We start from the raw sequence: 19,247 nt of genomic DNA, 5'->3' as shown, positions 1-19,247 counted from the left end.
CCTTCCTGTTGACTACATCATTGAATTCCATTGTAAGACCTTCTCATCCATAAATCTTGCTACACAGTAAATTTGAAAACCTACAAGTAATTCTCAAGTGTTCAAATGAAAACACGCACTCTGAATGCATATGTAGTAATACATAATAAAGGAATTCAGAGCAAAGCTTTTCAGAATCAAAATTGTAGGCACCGATCCAATAGCAGAAGTTATTTTAGCTCTAGTTTTCTTTTTAAATCATCAACACCAATGAAGAACCCATACCAAAGGGATTCTTAGAAATCGTATTTTAAACACTTTACAGAAGACACTGTTTCCTCTCCAGGCTTTAAGCATCACCTACCATGATCAACTTGATTGTGTGGCATTTAACTCATAAATAAGAAAAAGTCAGAAATAAAAAAATTAAAGTTCTGACCATTCTCAGAGACACCGTTTCTGTTCATCAGTCCTCAGTGAAAGTCACAAACTTTGGACCTACCGATATCTATGCTGCATCGCTAAAACAGATCACCTCTGAGGAACGACCACGCCTGAACTGCCTGGCTTGAAGCAGGAGACACAAAATGCTAGACCCACGAACAAGATATGCTGAATACTGAAATATGAAGGCCCTATACAGAGAGCTTCCACCCATACAACGGACTTTCTTCAGGGAAAGCAGTCAAATGGTATATATATGTTCACTGGAGGAAATTTATCTGTGTAAAGAAAGGAAGGACATAAAGTGCATCTCTGAAACAAAATGCATATTTGGCTAGTTGTTATCACTTACATTAAAGCCAAAAGCCAGATTAAAAGATGCAGTTTATATTTTTCTTCTTTATTGCTATGTTTTTCTATTTGTTTTGTATAATATACATTATAATATCCATTTATCTCTGAAACAGTTAGCTGTATATGCTACTCCTTCCTGCATGTTTTAATTCCTGATAACTTGTGATAGGCGTTAGGTCAACAAAACTGGTGGTTTCATATGCTATATGTATCCTTAATATTCAAAGGAATATTCACAGGAAAAGCCTGTTCTATCCTGCAAGATTATTATTGATAGCCACCCACAGTGTGGGTTGAAATATCTGGTCATAAAACTAAATTTATTCATTTTGTATGACAGACGATTTTATCCGTTGATTAGATCTTAGCACCACAAAAGCATTTAGCCACCCCATTTCATGTAATGATATTAAATAATATACATAGCTTCACTTTAATGGTTTATGGTTTTAACTTCAGCTCAGATTCAAATGAACTTAGCAGCACAAAAAACAGGTTTATTTTAGTGTGAAACAAAATGAGTCAATCAAAATAGAAATTTAAGCCAAATTCTAAGTTCTACTAAGTACAAGATGCTTTTGTATTTAAGATATTGCTTGTTTCATGAAAAAAAAAGCAAAGCTTTATTTGCTAGTACCCAATAAAACCAAGAATCTTAGCTTCTGTTACCTCGTCATTTTGCTCTACAAGCCATTTGTTTAGTAAAGTGATTCCTTTGGAGACAGCTGACATAATTACCATGATCCAAAAGAGTAGGAACTATTATAGATACGTGATATCATTTTAATAAAGAACAATACTTAAAATTTGTAATGAGCATACCCAGAGTTTTCTTCCTAAATAGAAGGCTTACTTCTTTTGGCTTTCTTTAACTTTGAATAACCTTCTTCTTTCTGTTAACAAAAAACAAGCAAACAAATAAACAGAAAGGCAAAAACCAGTACAGTAAACAAAGCAGTAATACTAAGCTAACAGCTCAACTAAAAAGTTGTTTCTGAGTGAAATGCTTAGTTGAATATGAGAAGTAAGTAATAAAAGTTTTTATTTTCCAAGGTAAACATAATGTAAAGTGTGTTTATATGTACAGTGGGTAAATAATTAAAACCAGAGCTATTTTGAAAATACCCTTTTACATGGTGGAAGCCAAGACTTTGAAAACAAACTGATCATTTTTGGTGTCCAAACTTGAGATAATGACAAAGGTTTACTCTTCAGAGAAGTGTTTAGCAGTGTCCTCAGTCAGTACCGTTGTATTTTAGTCTGGAGAGAGGTGGAACCAGACTCATGAGCACTGGAGAGTCCATCCCTACCCCAGTTAATAGACAAGTCCCCCTCCTATTCCTGAGACTCCAGCTGAAGCTTCCCTAGAGCTGTGCATCCACCTCACTTGGCTCCAGCATCACAGTGATGCACTGGCAGTGTGGCACGCAGACAGTGACAACTTGCCAAAAGTAGCTTGCAGGGCTCAGGCTGGTACCTGTGCTACTCACAGTGCACCTGGAGAGAAAGGAATGGCACGGGGCACTTGGGACTCATGACTAGGACAGGACAGTGCTCCTTTCCCATCCCAGCAGTGCTGCCAGACCAGCTACAAGCTTTCTGCTTGTCCAGTCTGCCCAAGCCGTAGAGTTAGCTCCATGCTCACAAGCCCTGGTGTGGCTGAGTCATTCCAAGTGGCAGGCAAAGGACTTCAGCACTTAATTCGTATTATGGTGGAAGCCTGCCTTCAGTACTCAGACCCCTAGGGTTGTTATTCTTAAAACCACAGTTATTTTTAGTTGCTATTTTTCTTTTCTTTTTTGTGAGACTGATTCTACTGCTGTAGCATCGCAGTGCTGGGCCTGTAACTAGTGACTCAGCTGTGGCCCTGTGGAAGGGCCTTTCCCAGCTGCAGGTGGATGGGGCCAGCTCAGAGCAGCTGGGCTGGCGTTTCCCACAGCAACTCCTCTCTTCCCTGCCGCAGCCTGAGCTCTAGGGTACGAGCGTGTTCCTGCAGCAGGCCCCTAAGACTGCTCTACTGGCCCTTTCTGAACTGCACGGATAGCACAGATTGTGCTCTTTTAATTACCATTGAAAGTTACGGAATTGTCTTGTATTTGGCTTTAAAAGCGTAACAAAACAAAAAGCTGACAGATAAAATGTAATGTTAATAAATGTAAATTAAGTGGAAGAATCTGAATTATGGACACATACTCTTAAGTTCTTAATCAACAGTTAATGAGTGTATTGACAAGCTAAGTTTATACATTGCAACACGTGACTAGGCAAAGGCACTTGAGATCAAGCATGGGTAATCAGACCTCAAATGGTCATGCTTGAAATGAAATACAAAAGGCAAGGGAACCTGGGTGAAAAGGGAGTTAAGTGCGTGCAATTTTCCTCCTGGCTTATTTTGTAGTTATTGCACAGTATTTTCAGTTGGCTATTAGCAGAAATAATACATACATATCTATGTAAGAAACTACAATTGTACTGAGCACCGGAGACTTGGGACCTGTTCCTTCTAATGGGCCTAATTTGAAGGTAGCAAAACCACAGAGAATGTGGTTGTAAGGAGACAGAGGTGAAAGATACAACTAAGTTTTAAAGAACAATATTTAGAAACAGAAGTGTAGCCCAGCGGTAGGTAAAAGCAATATTTAAGAATAATGAAAAAATATTTGGAACACAAATTTAAAAGTACACACTATTATCATTAGAGCAACATCCAAAGGAAAAAGTATTAAAAAAACATATTCCTATTAGGAACCTATCTAACTGCTGCTGCTGACCCCATCTAGTAATACAATAACAACATATATCAAATAATTAAGAGAATATAACTTTTAAAAACACAGAATGAATTACAGATAGCCTTTTGGAACTAACTTTTACAGAATGTGCTGAATCTAAGCACTTAAGATGAGACACAGAGCCAATGAGAACGCCCATAGTTATATTGGGCAGTATAAAACTGTTTTCTGTAGAATCAGAAAATGTGCTTCAGAAACATATTTACATTAAGTAACATCATTAAGTGTTTTCATTTTAGTAGTATCTTTTGCAGGAGACAAAATACACACTTGAAGTAACAGTACCATAACCAATGGTTAAGGTTAATTTTATCCTGGTTAAGGTTAATTTTATCCAGAGCAGGCTCAATAAGATTTCTTCATCTCCCTGTTTTAACTGGAACATGTTAAAATGAAAAAATTTAAATTTTCCTTTTTATCTCTTAATTCAGGTCCCTGTAGACTGGACTAAGGGGTGTATGTGTGTGGGTTTTTTACCTGTCTTCTTCTGGCACAACTTTTCTTTACAGATGCTTGTGTGTTGCTCTCCTTGGTTGAGGAAGTCAGTTTTGAGGACAGTGTTTCACATGTCAGATACTCGTTCTCTGTCATCACCTTAAAGTATAGAAATTGATACCTTCATTAGCAAAAAAACCCCAGTATTTTTCTACTTGTTAAAATGACCTACTTTTTCAAAAGATGCCCTCGTAACACAAAGTTGAAATAACCTACCAAATTATATTTTATAGGTGAAAAAAGTGATAAGCACAACATATTTCATCCATGTGACCAATCTGTGGGATATCATCCTCACAAAAATTGCACTGAAATCAGTTCAGCTATTTATTTTACTGAAATGCAGACAGAATCATAGAAAATTTAGGTTGTGAAGTACCTCTAGGAGTCATCTAATCATAACTTTTACTTAAAACGGAGATAACTTCAAAGTTAGATCACATTGCTTTGGGCCCCATCCAATCAAGTTTTGAGAATCTGAAAGGATAACAACTCTACAACCTGTCTGTGCAACTTGTTCCAGTACTTAACCACTCTCACTCTGAAGATTTTTTTTCCTTATGCCCAGTAGGAATTTTTCCCGTCAAAACTTGTGCTTTTAGTGAAATTGTAATTAAACTTGTATTTGCAAAACTTCCATGTTTGTCTACCAGCACAATGACTTACACACACTGCAGTCAGCACTACACAACTGATGAGGTTTGAGATTCCTTCCAAGAGCTGTTCATTAATATGGTTTCATATGAAGATAGACTGAACACCGAAAATTTTAGCATGTTAACCTCACACACTTGATATGCTGATCTTAAAAAAAGGAAAACTAATTCTCCCACCTTAAAAGTCCCAAATAAAAAAAGCGTGTATCTCGGACAACACAGTAAATCATCTTCCCTTTCAGAAAAAAAGCAGCAGTGGCTGAAAACATTAACTTATATGGTAGAAATTTTAGAAAACCATATTTAGAATGATAGTAGAACATGATGAAAGCCACGCTCTTTACTGCTTAATGTTATTTTAGAATATATCGAATTTGTGAGAACCAGTGAGAATGAGCTCTGTTATTCACCATACCTGTTCAAAGTTAGATTTGGAATGATGATTGGTTGTCTTAGCGATATAATCCTTAGAATGGCATGCTGCTCTATTTTCTTCATTTTTGGCGATGCACGCTGTATCATTTAAAACAGATTCATGAATATTTAACACTGCTCCTTCATTTGATCTCTTTATTTGTTGCTGTGATAAACCAGAATTTGTCATTTCGTTGTCTAATTTACAAATGTGCAAATCTACTTTCTTTGACTGGTGTTGTTTCTCAAGAACTTGCATGGTATTTTGACTTGCAAACTTTTTGCTCCTTCGTGCACTGGACATAGGAGATGCATATGTATTCAGACTCAGATTGATGTTTGATTTCTGAAGCACCGACCCAACATTCTTAAGAAAGGAAGGAGAATTTGCCTTTTTGTGATTGACTTCATTTGAATTCCCACCTGAAGCTGAGTTATCAGAAAAATCAGAATTAGTCATTTGTCCACCAGACTCCGTTTTCCATCGAAATACAGGTATACCAGGTTTTGCATGCGTTTTCGCGTTCATTACCTGAAGTACACTGCTATGAGTAGGATTTTTGACCGACACATTTTGAATGGGTTTGTAAACCTGAGTTATGCTGGACTTGCACACAGTCAGCACAGAAGATGAAACACCCGTAATTTTTATTGGTGTATGTCTTTCACCATTTTCTCTTTTCTTCCCATCCATTTGATTTGTGGCTTTTCCATTCATTTGCATCAACTTTCCTTTGAAAATTGGTATAATTTTGCTGATTTTTTGAGGGGGGAGCTCAAAGGCTGAATTTACAGGCATTCCTAAAGATTTCACAACTGGTAACTCTGGTACTCCTGGTATTTGCCTATTATTAATTGAATTCTCTGTTGCTTCAATGCTAACCTTTTCTGTACCCCTACTGCTACTCGAAAAAGTCTGTGTTTCTGGCTCTTTGATCAAATGCTCCATCCAGTGGCTGTTTTCCATACTGCATGGTGAAGAAATTCTAGGCAACGTCTGTTTTCTTGGCGGAGCCTGCATTAGAGAGACTACGCAAACCATCTCACCAGCCAATTTCACATGCTTAGATTTTATTTCCTGCAATACAACAAGAGCTGCTAAATTGAATGAACTGGATTTAAAAATCTGATAGTGCCACCTAATGCATCACTATATGATATCTACCTAAAATACAGCACAATATATAACCATACATTTTCCTGTTTTGAATTAGAATTAACTATGTTGTTAAACAATATTTTGTCATCACTATAAATGAAGATTTGTTTTCTCTTCCCCCCAGTTCTTTGTTTATAAACTACGCTGCAATATCGTATTTCTCAGAAGGAAAGACTTAAATTACAGTCATTGTCTTGGTTTAGTGCTTTCCAATTGAGTAATGCCCAGCCCTTTTGAGGGTGTCTGCAGAGAGTTTGACTGACAGGGCTCCTCATCTCTTAAGACTTCTAAGGGCATCTGTATTCTGAGCAAAAGACAGTTTGGATGTCTATAAAAACTGTAGATGACAAAGAGGAGCCATTCTAGCTTTGATCACTGAAGAGACATAAACAGGAACTGCTTTCTGAAAGAGGATTATAGCATTTTAGAATCTCTGCAATTTCTGTCAGTATTCTTTGTTCAGAATTAATTACTTCATTTCTTCTTTCACACACTACTACCAAAGAAATTTGAGCCTCAGCCTTTGTCACAACCTCAAATTAAAGGAGTTTTGATTGCTTGCCTCCTTGCCATCACCAGCCATGAAGTAAATCTTACAGCGTGAGTGTTTTTAAATGAGTAAGTCCACAGAACATTATATTTTTCTTGGTTTGTTTTTTTTTAAAAAATAAATTGTAATAATAGTAGTAATAATAACAATAACAATAATTAAAAAATTCTTATAATTATTGTTGAGATGATGATGATGATGATGATGATGATGATGATGATGATGATGATGGTGGAAGAGGTGTGAGAAAGTTCTGGATATCCAACTGTAAAATAAGGTCTATAGAACTGCAAATATTGATAGCAACTAATTAACACTAAGTCCATTTTTTTAATGTATTTGTGATGTGAACAACAACATAACAAATAGCAATGTAGTATTTAATTACACATTTAATTAAAGTTACATGATTTATAGTTATTTGTTGTGAAAAGCATAGTTTTATGCTTTTACTGTGTTCTGAACATGATAAAGACCACTTCATACAGTGAACAAAGTACATGTCATGAATATGTTTATAAAAAAACCTTACACACACCAGAGCCCTGGAGAGTTCCTGTGTAGCATAAAGTGCTTTACTTGTCATCTTTACTGGAAATCCACATAGATGTGAAAGTTTACGCTTCATGTCGGAAAGAAAAGAGTTCAACACACTTTCTGAATCTGTTCTAGGGAAATACTGCACTGGCTGACTTCGAATACAACTTAAAGGGTACCTGAGTAAGTGTTCAGGTACACGTAACAAGTTTCTTTACATTTCTATAACTATGAATCATCCTTCGTTGAGCACGAACACATCTAAAGCTTTTTGAAAAAAGGTGAACAAAAGCACTTTTACTTTCTTAAGCTTTCTGAAGCTTATAAAGTTACAGGGCTTCAACATGATTATACCACACTAATCTACCATAGCAATGATTATTCAATATAAGTAATCCTTAGTCTAGTCTTTCCTAGGAGGAAAATTCTCTTTATAAGTCTTTGTTGGCCATATTTTTACAGGAATTTAACTCTTCCTTTTACATCACCATTTAGAGTGGCATTATCATGGTTACAGAAGCTGTGAAGCAAACTGATCTATTTGACTTACTATTATTCAATACTGGGACAAAGAGACTTGACTAAATACTTTGTTCCAATTTGTCTAGTGAAACAATTCTCCACGGACTTCTATGAAATTATGGAAGAAGAAGATGTGGCACAATCAAAAATGAAAAATTAGATATTTGCTAGAGGTGTAGTAGAGGAAATGTAACAAAAATATTCTGAAAGGATACGTAAAGAACCTTTCCCCTATTGGCTTGAAGTAAACACTGAAGTATATTTTTGTCTCTTCAAGATCCTCTGGAAGAATATATCCATACTTAAAAGAAAAGAAACCACAATCGTGTATTACAAATACAAATTCAATAGGTACAAAAAAGGGAGGCAAAAACGAAAGCAGTGTATTTTTTTTTCTTACCAGATTCTTCCAGTGCATCTGAAATTCTTTATATGAACGGAAAGGAGATTCTGGAGGAATTATGTGGCTGATGTTTATGATCTGACCCATTTTCATGCTGTGCATAGGTAAAGAAGGGATGCTTAGAAAGGGTGTCATAACACTCAGCTGAAAACTTAGTGGACTTTTGGAAAAAAAAAATCTAATTTTTGGCATTGAAAGTATTTATGGATTATTTTTATGTTTTGAGGCTAATACCTTTAGCTTATAAGTTTATGACAGAAAAATAGCAATATTTCCTGAAGTATGGAAAAGAACTTGGCACCTACAGGTCTAATTTTTCTTGTCTATAATACTCACTACCAGTGAATGTAGAACAAAAATATATCTTTACTTCTCATATTTTTATGATGAAAATCATAGGTGTAAATAGAGATACTTTGTGGCAAAGGTGGAAATATGTTTTTTCTTTAAATTGACACTTTCTGCTAAAATTATATTTGAGAAAAATTAATGCTCTTGAATATCACAGAAGTAGCAGAGAGATTACTAAAACTGAAATAATATTTAAATCTGTAATTTATGATTGACTGATTAATTTTTCTCATTTTCCATAACACTGAGACCATAAAAGTAAAAAAGAAAGATTCCTGAATGTAAAACAGACTGTAAAACAGAAGTGTTCTTATCACTAGTATCAAATTCACAATTTGTATGACAAACATTCCTACCTTGGCAAAACATAGCACCAGTTACTTGATATGGAATGTTGGTGAATAACTGTATTTTCACTGCTGTCAAACAGCTTTAAGGTGTTTGGTGAAATATCAAAATCTCCCAGCTTAAAACAGAAAAAAAAAAAGTTATTTGCAAATACTTCTACAGCAGTACAAAATTTAAATTTTCAAAAATAATTGTGTATCACAATACACTGAAGTTTATACATTATTATTCTATCAGCTCTCACAAAGTGCTTATTTCAGAAGCTATTCCCATTATGAAATTGCACATTATCTTACGTTAGAGCCGACACTTCCAAAAGTTATGAAAGTACAAGGTTTAAAGCTTATTTAAATCAATGAGATTTAAACTTTATTTGAAGTGTTTTAATAAGTAAGAGTACAGAAGGAATTTCTCAAACTAAGAACTGTCTCACTTCCATGCACATTTTTAAAAATTCAAATCAGAAACATGTGTTTGACAGTCTAGTAACCGTGTATGCCACCTTGCCTAAACAAGTGCAAAGATCCAAGCAACAGCATTAATGGGACATACAGTTTCACCCCGTGAGAAGTCAAAAAAACCACGCATTTTCACAATGTGAAAATAGTTGACTGCAGGGGCCAATCAAACAGTGAGATTTGAGAAACATTTTCTCTCTCTATGTTCTACCAGGGTTTGCATTTATTCACTGACAAGAAAATCTGGCCATTTCTGTTTCAGAAAAGTATTAAAATGATCAAACTGATAATGAAGCCACATCATGATCGCTCCCATCATTGCTTTGTGTCATTTTGGAATTGGATTCCTAAAGATAGCTTTAATGTTTGTGCTGTCCAACTAGGTCACAGAAAAAATCCTATTCTTCTATTCTAAGAAAGAAAAATTTGGATCAGAAATACTTATTTTGGAAGAAACCAGCAAGCCTGACAAATATGCCCCTGTATGTATGGACATATTCAACAAAGGTGACATCGCCGTCAGAAAGAATGGTAACTTTTCAACCTCAACCACAATTTCTTAAACAATTTATTAATTATGCTTACATGCAGCGTAATCCAGGCTGCTCCCATATTTTGGAAGCTGCATAGAAAATGAAGCAGATTCCAGAATAATTATATACAGGAACTTTAAACATAGTGCTGACAACTTACCCATGGCTTCACTTTTAAGATGTGACTCAAAACTGTCTATGTATTACAGTGAGACAGTGAATGCCTTCTAGAAAACAGTGCTAGAAGAAAATCTAGAATCATAAAGACACTTCACTACTGTATTCTGTTAGCATTTAGAAAGGTCTCTTAATTAGTCTAGAATCTCAGTTTTACAATGCTTGCTAGAATGCATCAATATAGATAAAATATGGATGTTATGCACTTAGAGCAGATGCAGATAGTCAATGAATATTACTCTCAATACAAGCAGAAATAAGCACTTCTATCCCCATCATGCTAATTGCAAGTCACCTAACAGAAAAGAAGATAAAGATGAATAAGACAAATACAGTCACAGAAAATATAGCTGTTTTATACCTCAGGGGGTGGCAACCGAATTGAGCAAGCCTCCACACTGATGCAAAGCTGTCTCTCTGATACATTGAGGTCTATAACTACAATAAAAACAAAGCACAAAGCCCTGTTTTGAACTACAGTTCATCTGTTAGACAGAAAGCTAATCCAAATGTTTACTTAAAGTAATTGTTAGTCAAAATGCTGCATTGGAAAATCAAAAGGCTAGAATTCCTCAGCATGGAAATTAAAATTAATTTAATTTTAACTATGAAAAATTAAAATAATAATGAATTACCATCCATACAGTACACCTCCCTAGGAACTCATGGCTGTCCATGCAACTGGATGCTTGATACTCATATCCTTGATACACAAACACCCATTTTCAAAGCAAATGTAGTTATGATAACCATTGGCTGTACTGAGTCATCTAGCCCAGTATTATGCATCCAGAAGTGGTCAACAGGAAAGACTATATGAGCAAGGCAAGCATTTATTGACACACGTCCAGAACGTCCACCCAGCTCTGAGCAAGCTCTAGCACAGGAACTGAATGTATTATATTCCTCAACATATGTCTCTGTTACAAATTTAGGCTTCAATATCCCCAAATGTAATCTTTAACATTTACACTGGAACAAAAATATTACTTTGTAATTTTTGCAATAGCTAAGCAGCATGTTTTGTGACTTAACTTTTGTGAGCAGCAAACGTAGTACATACAGGACAGTCACTTCAGGTCATTTTCCTATCTATTACTATGGAACATTCACATCACTTGCAAGACTCATAATTTGATGCAAGTGCATTTAATTGTAATAATCATAAGTTTTAAATGGTAAATTTCAATCTACGGCTGTAGATTAATAGTAGAAAAATTACCTTTTCTGTGGGCAATTTTTCAGAGGTGCGGTTGAGCTGACTACTATTACATACAGAGCACCATCTGCCACCAAGTGTATTTTGACTGAGATTCTTTCAGAATGAGAAACGAAAAGACATTGTGGTGGTAATGCCATGATCATGGCAGTATGAAAGCACATAACTATATCTTGCTCTCACAAGTTTACCACGAACAGAATATTGTACTTACCAACAGCATTTTGCCTTCCTGAATGAGACAAAAAATCTTCTCCTTAATAAATAAAATAGATAGACATTATTTTCTAAACCACATGCCTAATGTCTTTATGCAAAAAAAAGGAGAAATCACTCAGTTTTGTTTGTGTGTGTCATGAGTGCTGAAAGGTTTGTTACTTTTAAGGAGAGAAAAACCCCTCTATCAATTAACTTTTCACTGATTCATTAACATCTTATATAAAGAAGAAAGATAATATGAAAGTATATTAGTGGACAGCAATTTATGTATCGTTTTTTCCTCCTGGTAAGGAATTTATACATAGAACTATTTTTAATTGACTAACAGTTGACAAATTTCTCCGGTTCAAAAGCAAATCTGTATAGTATTACTACATATTTTGCCATCTATCATCAGTTTTGCCCAGCTTTAGCAACGTAGATGATTAGACAAGCTGCATGTACCAGGGTCATATTGCTGTTAGTCAATGTCTTTCATTGAAACCCGTTTTATATCAGCTACCATCTAGCCCTCTACTTCTAGCTGCTATTCCTGAATAAGTTGATTTCATTCAGAGAGCTATATATTTTGAAGATACTGAAAACAAGATAGTCTTAATATTGTGGCTGGAAATAAGACAATAACATATACACTTTTCTCAATGTATATTTGGAATGAACTATAAAATTACTCAGCTTAATAAGAGCACACCACAGTATCTGAAACACGTCTGTTTTTCCATACTTCGGTAATTCACATTTATCCTACACAGGAGTTAGTAGAGAGATGTCAGGCAAAGGAACCACCATCTAAAAAGACGGAGCCTGGTAGAAGGAGGTGGTCTGACAGAAAAACACTGCTGTATTAGAAAAGCATGCAAACCATGTGCAGAAGTGCCACTGATGAAAGCATGAATCTGAAAAACAGGCCCCATTTTTAGAAGACATTTACTATCCAACAATATTTGATTTGGAAATCATTAATCTGGTATGTTGCTTTCAGTTGAAATAATTATTTGATCTATTACAAAGATGAGGAGGAAGATGAAAAAGTGAATGATACATCCATTCCAATTGTTAACTTGAATATTGAACTTGGATAAAGGAACAATAAAAATGCAATCAAAGAAAAAAATCATAGATTAAATGAATGAAATAATTGAATATAATGAATGAAATAATGATGGAAATGAAATAATTCTGGAATTTAAATTATGGAAAATAAATGCAACAATAAAGAACTGAAAACTAAATGCTTGATCCCTGACCCACGTGAGTCAAATACCTTGCACCAAGAGATGACCAGCCTTGTTCCATCTGGGTGCAAGTCTGGCTGTAAGTGTGTACGAGAGACAGGTTTGGAGAATGGCTGGACTAACTGTTTGTGGTGCTTCCAGCTAATAACATCAGTGAGAAATGAAAAATATATGTAATTATTAATTTAACGTTTTTTTTTAAAGGCTTCAATCAAAATTTAATCAAAGATATTGCTACTGCATCTTGGAGCCAAATCCTAGTATATGTTACACATCTTTACTTTTCATCTTCAAGAAGTTAGCACGTTATTTGATGTAGGCATTTAGATTTCATGCGTCATCAAAGTAAGGTGCGCTACAATTCATTTAATGTTTTCACAAGGCTGATAATAGACTTGGGGAAAAGATTAATTGAACTATATGGAGTACTTTACTAGATATGCATCTCTTTCCAGACAACAGGCACAACATCCAAAATTTACATATATTAACTCTGCTGCCAAACTCAAGACCAGAGACATTTTCTTGCAATCACAAGAACAATAGATAAATGTAGCTTTGTTCACCCAGCAGTACTACCTGCCTGACTGCTTGCCTGTCCTGCATGGCTTTCTATCGACAATTAGCATTAGTCAAGAAAAATAAACTAATTACAATGGGTTAAAACCAGTTAACTAATACACCTCCAAGAGGATGTTTCTAATGAGATCCTACAAGGATCTGCTTGCAGCTCACAATTATTAATTACACTTCATACTACTAATCTGCTGGTGTTGGAAAATATAACAATGACAGGTCAGTTACACATACCAACATAAAGCAGTTTTGTAAGCTAAGCATATTTGAGCAGTACATGTCTTACTAATCCAGATATGCAGTTACACTTCCTGGAACAAAGAAAAATACACCCAACTGGCTGTGCAAATGAATCCCAAGATTCTGGCTTTGCTTACAACCAGTCTTTTGGCTCAGCAATTTTAGTGCATCCACACATACATTCATAAAACTCACACAGTGCATACTAGAAGATAGTAAAGCATATGCATAATGGTCTAAAAATATATCAGCTGTTAAGCTCATGGGTTCCATTTCTTCTCTATGTTTTTGTTTTGTTTCTCTGAGACTGTCCTACACCGGTTGGATAGACCCAAAACGTGAATGGGGAGATAGTTCAGACGTCTGAACGCCTCCACCTGTGGAACCTCTAGGGTACACGCAGAAGGGGTGACACCAGCAGGGGAGCTGCAGGTCTGTGGCCCAAAGGCCAGGTCTGTCGTTGCCTCGAGGTCAAACCCCAATGCCCCTGAACAGGATCAGGATCCCACTGCAGCAGAGAAATCTAGTGAAACTGCTTAAGAACTTCTTAAAACTTTTGACTCTGACAAAGTATACTTACTAACCCAGATTCATGAGAGACATTTTGTCTATGGGACAGACTTTTTTTACCCTGAAACTTGGCTTCTGCAGTACAAATTGCATGCCCTATGAAAAATACTCATCTCTGGCAACAGCAATTGCAGACAAGCGTAACAGTCTTAAGAACTGTGACATCTTTCAGCACTTACAGTAGCTCCTTGTTTCTCTATATAGGCTTGACATATTCCTGATTTGTAAAATGGTATCTAAAAATAAAAGAAAAAATCAAGTGTCTGAAGTTAAGGGGTGTTTTAGCAAACCATAAATTAAATTCTGGTCCATCAGTGACTTTGCCCAAGAAAAACATGCTAAGGAATAGTTAAAGCAAACACCATGTCCTGTATTTTAAAGGAAAATGATAACTAAAATTAGTGCAGGCATTTTTCATAGTGTAATCTCATTTCCAGCTAAAGATACATTAACAAGCAAGCAAAAGACTGCCCAAAACAAAATCACAGAACTCTGCCCCTGCTGCTCTCATTGTGAATTGGGTGGCATCTTACCAATTGAGTCCATTCTGTTCCACAAAAGGTTCACCATCTGAAAAGGCCATTTCATCACAAGAGTAGAAGACATAAGCTGTCATCTACTTTACTAATGCACAAAAATAAAAGTTTGTTTTAAATGGCATAGTTTTACTTATCCTTGATCCTCAAACAAAACACTCCTTAGAGAAACATGCATGCATGTGTGACGGATACACTTGACTCCTAGCCGTACTTTGGTTCAGGCTGACCAAGAAGCAGCGTGCCTCATGTCCTTGGAGTGAACTTGAGAGCTGGAAAGCCCCTGGCTTATGTACAAGGGAGTGAAAGTGCCTTGAAAAATATTTTGAAAGGTGGTTTTGAAACCTGAAAGTACAAGCTAACCAAAGTACAGAACAAGATATCAGAGTTAAACCGAAGACATCTGTCTTGTCTATACTATTGACTAGCAGCCAACTACTTCACCCTATAAATAATGAAATCAGGATGGGCCCAATTTGAGCTCTCCCTGAATGGCAGCTGGCCTACACGCCAGGCGACTCTCCCCTTGAGCAGGGACGCCTCTCATGGTTACCGACTCCTTACCTGAGACTAAGAGGTCCTTCCTTACCCAAGGCGGAGAGATCCCTTACCCACGGCAGATCCTCAGTGACTGACAGCATGCTGAATTAATACTATGAAGCATTACTAACCCATGTATCTACTCAGATATTATAAACATTGTATGGATAATTCCATTAGACATGAATTGACCAAGTCTGAGACTAAGATTGGATCCAGCTGCACCTAGGCTCCAAAAAGGAGTTTAGAAAGCGAGGGGGTCCACTCCGAACCTCGTGACTCAACGGAAGGGTCCGCTTTACTCTTCATGCCTCTGGTCTTTGTATGAGTCATTCTAACTCAATTTTCCTTTGTATATTTCTTCCACGTAGTAATTACTAAGATGAACCTTGCCATCGATCTTATTGAACTCTATCAAATTATTATTTTACCTCAATAATATATATTGCTGCTTCTCTCTTTTGAGTGAGGTGCGTTCCGCTCATCCGCGACAGTATGTAACTACATATACTTATTTACACAGTGATACTGACCGCCATTACAATGGAAATCTGATTTGGTGTTCCAAGAACAGGTGCAGAAAGGACGTCTTGATGCAGGAATAGTAACTGTCTATTAAAAAAAAAAAGTTAGAAAAAAAATCAAAAATAATTTTACGTACTTGATTTTCTCAGCTTAAATTTATTTTCTTCACCTTCTGCAAACATAATACATTCCATTTTTAATTGGTTTCCAGTGGTTCAGTATAATATATTGGACTAGTCCAAGTTACTTGCTCTTAACCCACCCAAAGTGGTCCAAGACAAAGACTACAGGGCTTTGGCACATGAACAGAACTCTCCAAAAGTGTTCCTTCTGGCAGAATTTCTCATTTCTTCCCTTTCCTATTAAAGGGAATGAGACAATTCTTGGTGAACACTAAGGAGCGTACATATGCCTCCTGAGTATTCTTTTCACTCAGTCTCAACCTACATAAAGTAATACAATAACTCCAATGATGTACCTAAAGCATTCAAACTTTGCAAGTGAACACAGATTAATTTTAACTATTTATTAATTTGAAGTAGGTGGCCTTGTTATTTTTACCTGATGACATTACAAACATAATAGAAAAGTGTCTTTTTTCCCCAATAGCCAGCAAGTTCCCCACCAAAAAAAAAAAAAAATTTGAACAATTTTATACTGTTTGCTGCTGATAAGAATTTTGCTGATTTTATTACAGTTAATTCTAGTACTGCTAATAAAATCTTTTAATAACAACCACCAATAGCTTCTGAAAATAATAACCCTCACAATTCTTTACCTGCAAATCTTTATCTGTGTACTCCTTGCCTCAGTTTCCGGTATCTGCGAACTCAGTGTTACTGTAGTGGCACAGAGTTTCTGCAGCTCCGGCAGACTGACAAAGAACAGAGACTGGTGCCTGGTGTTATTCATGTTATACTCTTGATTGCCCCAAAGCAGCACCTGGGTCTTAAAAGAAAAAATTTAATTCATTTTTATAAGGCTGATATTTGTTTACAGAACTTTATAAGTATATGGTATCAGGTAAATGAATCATCAGTTATCTTCTGATTAAGATTAGGTAGGCAATGTAACAGAATCTGGTCAACTAAAACAGACAGCTCAATATACTTTTGCTATAAATAATGCATTATACTTGAAAAAATAATTATTTACAAGAGTCAAAACATTCAGAGTAAAGGCAATGACAAAAGCATCCTTTCCACCTCCTTCTGTCTACGTTGGGGCTAGAATCTATCTGGGAACCAAGAGCTGAGGAATCCCTCTGTGATGTTGGTCCCCTCCTGTCTGGCAAGAAAGTTTAATTCCCGGGAGCTCTACAGTGATGTCCTCAGTAAGTCATACAAAGACTATGGCTGGCCTGTTGGAGAGAACGAAAACCACAGAAACACGGAGGCACACTGGAAATCTTTTCCTTTTTCCCCACAGCAGGCTCCCTTCCTAGTGGTACAGGGAACTTTTGTGCTCCCTGCTTAAATCCATCTCTCTTCTCAAGCAACAGGTGAACACTGTATTCTAACCTACGCAGAACTGAGTACATTCTTACACTGTACCGAAAGCTGTACTAATCCAGAATTGCATTCAGCTATATGATTAATAATGAACACAGACAATTTGTTCTCCCGTTCTTGCTCTCAAAGGAAAAATGTATGAAGGGAAGCATTTTGTCTTGGTGAGAATTTTTAACAGGGACACTCCTACATACTTATCAAAAGATGAAGAAAACACAGCTGGTATTTGGAGTGGAATGTGATTAGACATATAGTGGTTCTGACAAAGTTGTCTCACACATCCTAAGCTTTGGCTTATAATAGAAATTATTGACTATATTTTGTGTTCAAGAGCATGAGGCAGTTTGGGGCTTAGGCCACAATCATTATCTTGAAGTGCACATGACCTGATATTTCACGCCAAGTTAGAATACAGAGTACATGTATGTTCACTGCCATACCACTGAGCAGATGTGCTGCAACTCTGTCATTTTTGGAACTTCCTAAAAAGCACCAAAAAGAAGAACTGAAAGAACCAGAATTTCAGACTGAGAATGTGATCCTTTGATGCAATACTAATAAATTTCATGTGAGCGGGAGTTATATGATGTTATGGCTGTTATCTGACCTGTTGGCTGCCTGTTGTACGCTCCTATGTATTGCAGCACAGGCCAGGCTCAGTATAAAGGAACGAGAATATTTATGACAAAAAAGAACATCTAACATTTCATTATTTAAAGAAAATACACCTTTTAACTATAGCACCTTTCTCAATCGAAGTGTTTCAAAGAAAAACAGGAAGGTAGAAAGTCTGCTTGTTATGAAAAGCCAGGAACAAACACTGCACACCAGAAAAAGCTGTTTTAATAGTCCTCTCCCCTCCAAACCCTAAAATCCTTTTTGGAAATGGTCTTACCAGCGCAGTGAAGATAGCAATAGATATTTTATTTCCAAATTTTATGAAGTCACCAGGTATTCACCTGAAAAGCAATATTGCAAATTGTGATCCAAAAATGATGAACTGGAAACATTTTTTGGGGAACAATGTCAAAGATAACTTTGCTGTTCTGATTTTGCTTTGCCTTGCTTACAGTGTAACACATGAAAAAGATTAACCTCATTTGTATCCTAGAAAAATCACAAGATCAGTGCTTTATAACTGTAATTTTTAAAGAAAATAATGTTTCCTTGTTTCTTACCCTTAAAAGAAAACACATTTCACGTTTTTTCTAGCAATTACGAAAAGTAAGTTTTTTTAAAATGCCAGCCAAGACTATCACTTCATCAGAGAATTCCAAAAGCTACCGCTTAAGGAAAAGGACCATTTTAAACAAATGAGAAAAAAATCTTGTCTGTTGGGAAACACAGAAAAGAAAGGCTGTGTCCTCAGCTTTCATAATGTTTAAAAGAATCCTAAATGTCCAACCAAGGACTTTTGTGGCAAAGATGTTGTAAAACACATGCTGCAACGCTCCAGTGATCCGCTTGCTGTTTGATGCCAACTCCCCCATGGGCACCACTTGCTGTGTTCAGCGTAAGTCAAATCTTCCCAGTCATCTTAAAAGCTAATGGGACAGAGTGCTTGCAAATGGCTTCTCCCTTCAGGGGAGAGGATAAAGAGAGAAGTACCGTTAACATAGCACTATCAGTTATAAATCATAGGAAATAAACCCAACTGTCTTCTGTACAAGTAGGAGAACTTAACGTGTGTGGGAGAAATTACATCTTTAGAAGCTGATAATCACAACACATGAACTTAAAACCACCACAGAGCTGCTGCTAAGCTGAACATGACATCAGTCAAAGAATGGCTATCACTGGTTTTCTGTCATAACAGCCAGGTAAATCACAGAGCTTGGTGGCAATATTTGTTATTTTCAGTAACGACCTTATTAAAGTGGAGAACGACACCAAGCTGTGAGGGA

The 19,247-nt window shown here is 36.3% G+C and overlaps 1 protein-coding gene across 1 annotated transcript; it reads right to left on the bottom strand.

Annotated features, from left to right (window-relative positions):
• Positions 1 to 1,613: 1,613 nt before the first annotated feature.
• CUNH18orf63 (chromosome unknown C18orf63 homolog) lies at positions 1,614 to 16,757 on the bottom strand. The gene is made up of 13 exons (XM_087736500.1): positions 16,611 to 16,757; positions 15,841 to 15,919; positions 14,411 to 14,467; positions 12,875 to 12,986; positions 11,606 to 11,647; positions 10,534 to 10,610; positions 9,013 to 9,122; positions 8,303 to 8,399; positions 8,118 to 8,203; positions 7,382 to 7,559; positions 5,136 to 6,212; positions 4,047 to 4,163; positions 1,614 to 1,670 (listed from the first exon to the last, which is right to left on the bottom strand). The coding sequence occupies exons 1-13, from the start codon at positions 16,742 to 16,744 to the stop codon at positions 1,614 to 1,616; spliced, it is 2,223 nt and encodes a 740-aa protein (XP_087592626.1). The 5' UTR covers positions 16,745 to 16,757.
• Between the last annotated feature and the right edge of the window lie 2,490 nt (positions 16,758 to 19,247).

Source organism: Nipponia nippon, unplaced genomic scaffold (assembly GCF_047370975.1).
Source record: "Nipponia nippon isolate SJK-2023a ecotype South Korea unplaced genomic scaffold, ASM4737097v1 scaffold_1, whole genome shotgun sequence".
NCBI classification, from domain to species: Eukaryota; Metazoa; Chordata; class Aves; order Pelecaniformes; family Threskiornithidae; genus Nipponia; species Nipponia nippon.
This window is presented reverse-complemented; position numbering and strand designations above follow the sequence as displayed.